General features: G+C 45.1%; 1 protein-coding gene across 1 annotated transcript in view; it reads right to left on the reverse strand.

The window, feature by feature from the left end:
* spred2a (sprouty related EVH1 domain containing 2a) overlaps positions 1 to 8419 on the reverse strand; it is a 46065-nt gene extending 37646 nt beyond the window's left edge. The window contains exon 1 of the mRNA XM_056280696.1: positions 8304 to 8419. Within this exon, the coding sequence (XP_056136671.1) occupies positions 8304 to 8329 (26 nt within the window). The 5' untranslated portion in view covers positions 8330 to 8419. The remainder of the gene's footprint in view (positions 1 to 8303) is intronic.
* Positions 8420 to 10019: the final 1600 nt, after the last annotated feature.

A 10019-nucleotide genomic window follows, 5' to 3' on the forward strand; every position in this document is an offset into this window, starting at 1 on the left:
CAGTTTGTCTGAAGCGGAGGGAAATTGCCAGTGCATGACAACTGAACTGCTTTGAAATTCAGGTAAAGGGATATCTAACTTTTAATGTTTTGGCAGTATCACTTCAGCCTTTGCTTCAAGTCCTGCTCCCCGTATCACTAAGCAAGTTTTATCAACCCCAGTATTGCACACTGCCGAGTCCATCATCCACACTTTCCTCCTCTGCTTAAATACCACTGACGGCTTGGATCTCATCAGTTGTCCACAATATGGTTGTTCCTTCCTTTACTCGGTCACAAGTAAATTTAAAAAGCTGGCTGTTGTCAGTTTCAGTTGAATCTGTTATGACTTATTACTACCTCTGCCAGGCGGTAGCCTGGAGGTGATTATGCGTTTGGTCGCATGTGTGTGTGTGTGTGTGTGTGTGTGTGTGTGTGTGTGTGTGTGTGTGTGTGTGTGTGTGCGTGCGTGTGCGCGCACAACATAATCTCGCAAACTACTGGACCTATCAGCCTAAAGTTTTTTGTGCAGTTAGGATTGTATGATGAAGAACCTCTCGTGATTGTAGTGATTAAAATGTTTTTATGCATGCTCAATAATCCAGGTAAGAAAATCAAAGAAAGTTGAATCAGCTCACCTGGACGCAACGTTTATTGACAGATAAATTCCATCACTCATCTAAGTGACCTCTTTAGTCTAAACCGACTGCAGGTATCCCCGCCCATTGGCATAACGACTGAAACCATATGACGACCACATGAAACTGATCGTAGGTTTCGGCCGTTATGCCACTGTATTGTTTATAAGGGCGGGGATACCTGCAGTCAGTTTAGACTGAAGAGGTCACTTATTATGCCCCTTTTCCACTACATGGTCCCGCACCGGCTCGACTCGACTCGCTTTTGTGTCGTTTTCCATTACCGACAGACCATGGCGTGGATTTTCGGCTCTCCGTTTCTGATATTATAGTAGTTCTACTATAATACATCCATGTTGATATCCCATGTACGCATTGATGACGCAGTGACGCAAAATTACGCATGACACGTTTCTCTGACCAATCAGAGGTCTGCATTGATTTTGGTACCCGCTCCAGTTTTTTTTGGAAGGTTAGGTTAAGGTAAATGTTAGGGTTAGGTTAAGGTAAACATTAGGTTAAGGTTAGGGATAGGTTAAGGTTAATCAAGTGTCCCGGTGTTGACTAGAAACTGTAGCTAGAGGGAAACAGATCTCGATGGGGAAACAGAGTTCGATACAACACTGGTAGGTGAAAAAAGGGGTGGTTTGTCGCCATGTTCGAACAGTGGAGAAGAGGAGATACATACACCTGGTGGAGATTACTGAGTACACTCCTCTAGTTTAAAGACAGAACTTGATCTGTGACCATTCTTAGTACTGACTTGAACTTATCTGCCAAGTTCAACAAAAATACCTCCACCTTGGGCCAGGGACTGTGATTTGGCAGCACATCTGAAGTAGTACTAAAATTTAATACCTAGACCCAGTTGAGAAATGTGTAATTGATGATGAAAACGCTCTCTGAACCTGTGCGCATGGTAAAGCAAATCGTTGCAGGACACTACAGTACAGGCTGTTTCCAATCTTCAAGACCCAGTGTTATGCTTTTTTTCTGTTCTGCCAGCTATTTAATTACATTTACCTGTTGTGCCAAGTCTAAAACCTCCCTGGTTCAATGGCTGGAATACCTGGCAGAATAGAAACCCAGTAATACTAGGGATCCTGAGGACTGGAATTGAGAACCACTGCCCTGAGACTACTGGCTGTATGAAAGTTGAAAGTTTCAAATAGAGCCTAATAACATGCTGCTTATTTTGAACCCAGAGAAGGACATCATTTGGACCTACCTCTGATTTACTCAGCCAGTCTCAACACCGTTTTAACCTGTTTCTTCACAGAAAAAGACAATTGCACAATTCATTGGCTGATCCATTTTGTCTTTTCTTGTCTATCTATCTATCTATTGATCTGTGAAATATTTTTTATGCGGCTTGTAAGAGAGTTTTAAGTTTATTATTGGTGCTGCCTTCGCTTGGACGGATTTCCTTTGAAAAAGAGATTCTTCATTTCAAGGTAACTTCCTAGTTTGATAAACCTTAAATGTACCTCAAATAATGATTGAAGGCTGGTCTAAAGTTGATGGCATCTGGTGCGGGGGGGGGGGGCAGGGCTGGGATACCAGACACACGGACATTGATCTCTCCGCCATGTCATTTTCCACCCCCACCCCACCCCATTTTGTTTGGCACTATTCACCACTCCCTGTGGGATCTGGGGCAACGGCGTCCTGTGGCACCAGTTGTGCATAAGTCCCTTACCAAGTTTAGTTGTCATGTAAGTATTTACAAAGTCAGAAATTACACCACACTATATAAAAACAGGCTGCGCCACTCTTACTACTCATACTAAGAACTTAGTAGTCACCAATATTTTAAACATGCCAACTAAGAGGTTGGAGTCAGCTAACAGAGTAATGTTTTACCAAAATAACACCAGAGCTAACTAAAACAACAACAAATATTGTTGTTGTTGTTCCAAACGCCTTCAACTGTTTGGAATTGTTATTTGAAAACGGGGAAAATATTTGTCATCAGCGTGTTTTACATGATGGGCTGCAACCCCTTGACTTACATGATGCATGAGAATCATGCATCATGCAGTGAGGCTGGTGTGCAATTCCATATTTAGGTGTGTGAACTGTTTTGGGTTGGGTGGCTGCTGTGATGTTTACAGAGTAACCGATTTACGCATTACTAAGCCTTTACTAGCTACAGCATTCAAATTCTTTGCATTTGAATGGTGCAACTTTGTTTATTGGTAAATCGCTAGTTTACAACTTGCTGGTAAACATGAAGCACTTGTTATGACTTTACACACAGACTAAGAAACAAATTTACAAATGAATGGTGCAACCCTGTCCACATCAACAGGAAAAAAAACACTCTTCCGCCACTTGTACTTTTGCATGAAAAACACAGAATCCCTGTAAGTGTGAACAGGAGCTTTTCTTTCTTTTTTCTTTTTCTTTTTGGCCAGGCACCCACTGAGAATGTTTAATAACTCATCATATTGGGTGGCATGGTGGCCCAGTGGTTAGCACTGTCACCTCACAGCAAGAAGGTCCTGGGTTCGAACCCCGGGGGTTGTCCAACCTTGGGGGTCATCCCTGGTCGTCCTCTGTGTGGAGTTTGCATGTTCTCCCCGTGTCTGCGGTGGGTTTTCTCCAGGTGCTCTGGTTTCCCCCACCATCAGGAAGACATGCATTTTAGGGTTTATACTCCTGTCTATGCCCCTGACCGAGGCATGGAAAGACGAACTGGAGTTGGTCCGCGGGTGCTGCATGGTGGCTGCCCACTGCTCCTTGCTACACAGCTAGGATGGGTTAAATGCAGGGAAAGAATTTCCCCACGGGGATTAGAGTAGTAAAAAGGGGAAAAAAAGTGGTTATATTGGGTTTCACGGTTATGGAACTTATTCAGCCCACAGAGGTAGGTCTTCTAGACCTTGGTGATGGGGGGAGGGGGGGTTATAAGATATTTTGGGGGGCTTGGGATCTCTTAGAAGGAAAAAACTTGCACCTTTCATAGTTAAGATCCCCTATTTGACTTTGTCACACTTTGTGTGAAACACTCATTGATTCTCAATGCTAAGTCTTTACTCAGTACTGTTACTGACATGATCATTCACTGGGTCACACTGAAATGACAGGTGTAAGCCTGGCCTTGGACATTTGCTCCATCTTTTGGTTTATTGAAGACACATTAAAGGCATAGTTGGCTCATCAGAGAGAAGAATAGAAAAGACATGAGCGGAGGGACAAGTAGCCTTCCCTTGATAATTTTCAGATCATGTCATGAGTTTGAAAAACGCAAGACGCATCTGGGTGGCGTGGTGGTCTATTCCGTTGCCTACCAACACAGGGATTGGCGGTTCGAATCCCTGTGTTACCTCTGGCTTGGTTGGGCATCCCTACAGACACAATTGGCTGTGTCTGCGGATGGGAAGCCGGATGTGGGTAAGTGTCCTGATTGCTGCACTAGCGCCTCCTCTGGTTGGTCGGGGTGCCTGTTCAGGGGGGAGGGGGAACTGGGGGGAATAGCATGATCCTCCCATGCACTACGTCCCCCTGGCGAAACCCCTCACTGTCAGGTGAAAAGAAGTGGCTGGCAACTCCACATGTATCGGAGGAGGCATGTGGTAGTCTGCAGGCCTCCCCGGATCTGCAGAGGGGGTGGAGCAGCGATCAGGACGGCTCGGAAGAGTGGGGTAATTGAACGGACACAGTTGAGGCGAAAAAGGGGGGGTGATCAAAAAAGAAAAAAATAAAGTAAGATGATGCAGCTATCCACTCATATTTTCTATTCTTCCTTTGTGTTAAGAGTTGATGTATCAGTAACTTATTTACTGTAACAATCAAACATGGCATACAATGAATGCAGTTTACAATGCGGATGTAGTTTGCAGTGATCTGAAGTCTGCCCTGACATACACAACAGACTCAGTGAGATGACTAACAGCTGTCAGACAGGATGGCAAGTAGGAATGCTATTTTTTTCTTTCATTTTCCGCAATAAAAATACATCACAGTAAAGGCTGTTAAATGCTTGCTTGAGGACTGGCGTTACCATGATCAGGCAATGACAACAGAAAGAAGTGCTGATGCACCTTAAATCAATTATTAAAAGACTTACTGGGAAATCTGGTTATTTCAAACAATATAAACCCTTAAACTGAACAATCGCTGTTAAATAAATTACTCCCACTAATCGGGTTAGCGCATTGCTCTACAGTAATATTGACTGTGTCCAGTAGAAGCATCATCACATCAGCCTCACGCTTCGATCTTTCTCCCCGCTGGAATTGTTTCCAACGCACACAGTTTGCCCCAGCACCAGTGTTCATCCTACCCTTTCAAAAATGTCAACAACGGTATGTTTCTCCAACCATGGAGGAGATGCCAGTTAATATTTTGTAACCTGACTCCAAGGTCCAGATGGATAAAGTAACTATTTATTAATATTAATGGCGAAAAAGCCGGATTTCAGCTTAAACAAACGCTCTTATCCAAACTGAAACGCAATGGGCACGACAATTGGCAATTCCAAGATCTCCAAAGTGTTAAGAAACCAACATTTAGGATATTGTTACTTAACAATGTGCCATGGAGGGCGGAGAATACGCAGGTTTGTACTCCGCTCTGACTCAACAACAGCTGATTTTTACTGTTTAGTCTTTAACTTTGCTCGAAGGTGGGCTAATCGGTGAAATTACCTGTTGTGGAGTCCCGTTGGAAAGAAAACCTGTATACTCTCGGCCCTCCATGACGCATGATTGAGTAATACTGATTTAGGAGGTTGAGGGTCAGAACCGCAGCGCTCTGATATGCGATTACACAATTTATGCCTACCATATACACCCCTGAAGATAAACACATAACACATACGTAACACAAACTGGGTAGAGAACCAGGAGATTTTTCTTAACTTCCAGGTTAGACTCTAACAGGGTGAGAAAGGAAATAACAGGTGAGGGCTCGGGGTCTGAACTCAAACACTGGATTGTTACCACAATTGTTTTTGGGCCCATGATTCAAAATCCTGCAATAGATCCATGTTGGTATGAGAGGGTCCCACAGAATTCCTGTTTGCACGTTAGACATGTTTTTTTTCTTTTTTCGTAGACTCGACTATGGGATGCCCTGTGATGGCCTGGCGGCCTGTCCAGGGTGACTCCTCGCCTGCTGCCCAATGACTGCTGGGATAGGCTCCAGCATCCCCACGACCCTGAGAACAGGATAAGCGGTTTGGATAATGGATGGATGGATAGTTAAACAAATGCCAATGCATATCCGCATTCTGGATATTATTTTTAAGACTACGGCCTTGCAATCTAGCAGCCAAATACTCATCCCTATTCCGATGTGCTGTAGCTGCGGTGTAAAGTTGATGTAACAACGACCTAAGCAACTGCATGTTGTGCAAATACTGGCAATGTATGAAAAATATCAACGGATCAGAATAATCTAGTCCACTTGCACCCTGTGATGGACTGGCGCCCTGTCCAGGGGTTAATCCTGACTTGTGCCCAGTGCATGCTGTGATAAACTCCTGCACCAGCTGCAACCCTGACCAGGATAAGTGGGGATAGAAAATGGATGGATGGATGGATGGATGGATGGATCATCCAAACCATTTTTTTCAAGCTCAAAATAAACAAGTAGGTGACAATACACAGGCAATATCAGACACACTTGTTTACATACACCTATCAGATCAAATCATCAAAGTATGAAACCCTGCCCACCCTTGCTTGTACTTGTCACCGAAAGTTCAGCTCATGAATATTCAGGACTAGACCACTCCCTCACAATGTCTGACATAACCGAGAACAGTTATGGATAAACGTATAAAACAACACAACATTAGTCATTTACACATCTAAAGAAATGTGTTACGATCTGTTCAAGGTTGTCTTGACATGAAAACTTAGGCCTAAATCTGACAGCAGACTTTGGTCCGATTTTAAGTTGATCGTGGGACAAGTCTGACGTCGCTGCGGGGCACTAAAACCTACGATTATATAATCTGGAGATCTCGTGGGTCTTTTTAGACATGGGACATCCTGAAATACGCCACCCTTTCCTCGACCTTCTTCTCCTGACACACAGCTTCGGCGTTTCTACCCGTGTTTGGGTAAACATTTCACAAGTCCGGCCTATTCTCTCTGCTGTGCATGATCCCATGAGTCATGTGTTTACCTGTAGGGGTGTGTGCTGCGACCATAAATCATTCTAAGAAAAGATTATCTGCCTTGAAGAGTTTTGCACTGCTGGGATATGGGTGCTGCAAATGCAAGGGTTTATGGTTAAGGTTAAGTAGTGGATGGCAATTAGATGTTAATAACAGCAAATGTATTAAAAAAAAGATACTGCTGGGAAAATAGTGATTTCCGCTATCCGAAATCGTACTGTATGCAGTCTGACATAGGGCTGGGCAATATTGACAATATAAAATGTCACAATATCTTTGACTGAATACCTCAAATATTGATAATGGGAGTTTGGGGATGCCTGTTGGTGCTTTCACGAGATATTTATACACAACAGGTTTTTGAGAAATGACCATTAGTAATGTGGATATGATGACTAAGCAGGTAGAAGCATCCATTGTTCCTTTCACACAGCTAAAACTGCCTAATAAGTTCAGAAAACTGTATCACTTTACTGTAATGCAGCCTTTAAGGTCAGGGAATGGGTTATATCACCATATTACGGTAACAGAACTCCTAGACGATATCTTGTCTCACATGATCGATAATTTATCGACATACTGTCCACCGGGAAATAACGTAAGACAGGCCTCAGCAGACTGCAAGTCAACACAATTCTTATGAGTCTCTTTCTTTTGACAGAAAGGCTCACTTCCTCCATGCTACACAAATACATACATAATAAATAGTTCCTACAAACTCTATATACACACTTCCTACATACTACCCATAGATACAGCCATCACATCTTGTTTCAAGATAACGGACGGAGGTAAAACTCGGAACTTCTGGGGCATTACAGTCAGTCTGCCAACGTTTTACTACTTTTCTAACCCATCTCATACAAAGGAGATCCTCTCCCAGTGCTGCACTCTCTCCCTTTGGCTTCTTCCTTTGGCAATTCCCTTTTTCTTTTCTTTTCTTTTTTATGAATGAAGGACAGTATGCAAATGAGAGTGATTCAAGGAAAATAGAAATGGCGGATGATGCATGCCTGCATGCATGTCCTCCGGTTAAATAAACTCAGCGGTCCGGCGCGTCATGACACAAGCCGCTTGTTCCCTCTGTCGTGACTGCGCAGGCTCGAACGTTTGGCGTTCGTGAATCAAAGCGCAAACTTAAACCCAGCCTCGTGGGCGGACGAGCGTGCACGCCAGGTGGTCGGATGCCGTGCGCGTCGGCCGCCCGTGTTTCTTCTGTTTTCGGCGAACCTCCTCCACCAAATGTTTCCGATCCCGACCCCTCTCTCCCCCGATGGGGCCCTCCCTCCCCTCCCGATTCCCTCCCGAGGAGAACAACCTCAGCCAGGAGGACGGAGGGGGCCCTGCAGCCCCCCGTTCCGTGAAGGCACAGCGTACACGTTTGAATGTTTAAAGTACATTTCCCCCCAGAATTGGTCGCCATGTCCCCCGTCAATCAACAGATGCGCGTAAACCCGGCACCGATGTATTGCAATGCGCCGTTGCCTGACACTGCGCAAGGACACGGAATAACACGGTAACTCTCGGTACACAGGGATATAGTGGGGTTATACTCACTCGTCTGGGTGTGTTCCCTCGTTCATTTTTCCGTTTCACCTACAAAAATATCCCGCCGTGGGTACATAGTGTGATATCTCCATTTTCACACCCCCCCCCCACCCCGTCTCTTCCAGACGACTCGTTTATTCGTCCCCTGTCGTTTTTTTCGCTATGCGCGTTTTTCCCCGCGACCGTCTGGCCGTTTTCTCCCACGGCGGATCTGTTCGCGCTCATCCGACGCGGCTGTCTCGTGCCCCGCAGCTCCTCCGCCGGCTCCCTCCGCCGCGACCCTCCGGTGAAACTCGGCAGCTGAATGTGATCCGCTGATGTCGGTGAGGATGGCCCCGGACGAGCCCCATCTTCTCCTCTTACTCCATGTTGGATTCTGTGGGCTGCAAGGAGCACCGCCGACACTTGAGGTTGGAGGGAGGCTTTCTGAAGAGGAGGAGGAGGGGGGTTGACGTCACACTCGAAGGCCTGCGGAAAGGTACAATTTTCTAAACGTTGCTTAAAGGGTCATTCTTTTTTCTTTTTCTTTTTTTTATAAACTTGTGTTTTATTTTTTGTAGTTTTTGCCATATTTCATATATCGATGATATAATTTTACTCGCCGGCTTCTTTGTGGATATTTTGGCCACAAGACCACCAGTGGACACGGCTTTACAACGGTGCCTTATGGGGCAACTGAGCAGGAGTGTCAGACATGTTTGGGTCAAGTTCAACCCGTTTAGCTTGCTGTGTACATGTAGTGTTGGGTACGTGGGATAAACGAGTTCCCCTCTGGAAAACAGCATTTGAAGACTTATGAACAATGCTGGGAAGTCAGGGCCCAATACCCCAATACCCCAGTTGCCAACTATACACCTGTAACCGGTTATTTTCTTGCCCGGTGCGGGATTCGATACGAGATGTACTGCACCACAAGGCGACATCACTAACCGCTCGGCAAAAGAGTCAGACCCGTTAGCTAGGGACTAATGTGTCTTATTAGTAGTTTACAGTCGTCACCCTCCCCGGAAGCGCGCGCTCGCGCTTTGTTATTCCCGCGCTCCGAAGAGACTTCTGAGGATCTGCACACTTCCGGATCCCACCGCTGCCACCAATGTAACCGGTTATTTTCTTGCCCGGTGCGGGATTCGATACGACGGGGTGTACTGCACCACAAGGCGACATCACTAACCGCTCGGCTAAAGGGTTAGACCCGTTAGCTAGGGACTAATGTGTCTTATTAGTAGTTTACACACCTTTCACCCCTGGAAAATATGGCGGGAGATGACCCTTTAACAGTCAGTGGTCAGAAAACAGTTAGCTACTGCGTTATAAAATAAATATATAAAGGGTCTGTCATTATCCAGCAAAACTGATAACAGCTTTGCAAATGTCTTTTGAAAACAAAGAGCAGCCAAAGCCGCTTTTGGACTGCCACCATGTTTTCTCCTTCCAAACCAATTACACTCGAGTGCTAACCAAGTGAAAGAAGGCTGACGCTAGATCCCACAAAGCAAGGGTACAGAGGGGCAGCATGGTTTCCATTGCCAATCAATCAGCAATGCGTTCAAAATTACAGGATCATTTTAACCTGAAGCCTAAACATGACCACTACCTAACCTTAACCCTTAACGTAGACACTATACCACCCCACTGTACCCTCACTTTGTGGGATCCAGCTGGTTTCAATTAATCGTTTTCCCCATTTGAATCGATCTTCATCATAACTTCCACGCCATCGGTGTA

This window comes from Lampris incognitus, chromosome 5, assembly GCF_029633865.1.
Source record: "Lampris incognitus isolate fLamInc1 chromosome 5, fLamInc1.hap2, whole genome shotgun sequence".
NCBI classification, from domain to species: domain Eukaryota; kingdom Metazoa; phylum Chordata; class Actinopteri; order Lampriformes; family Lampridae; genus Lampris; species Lampris incognitus.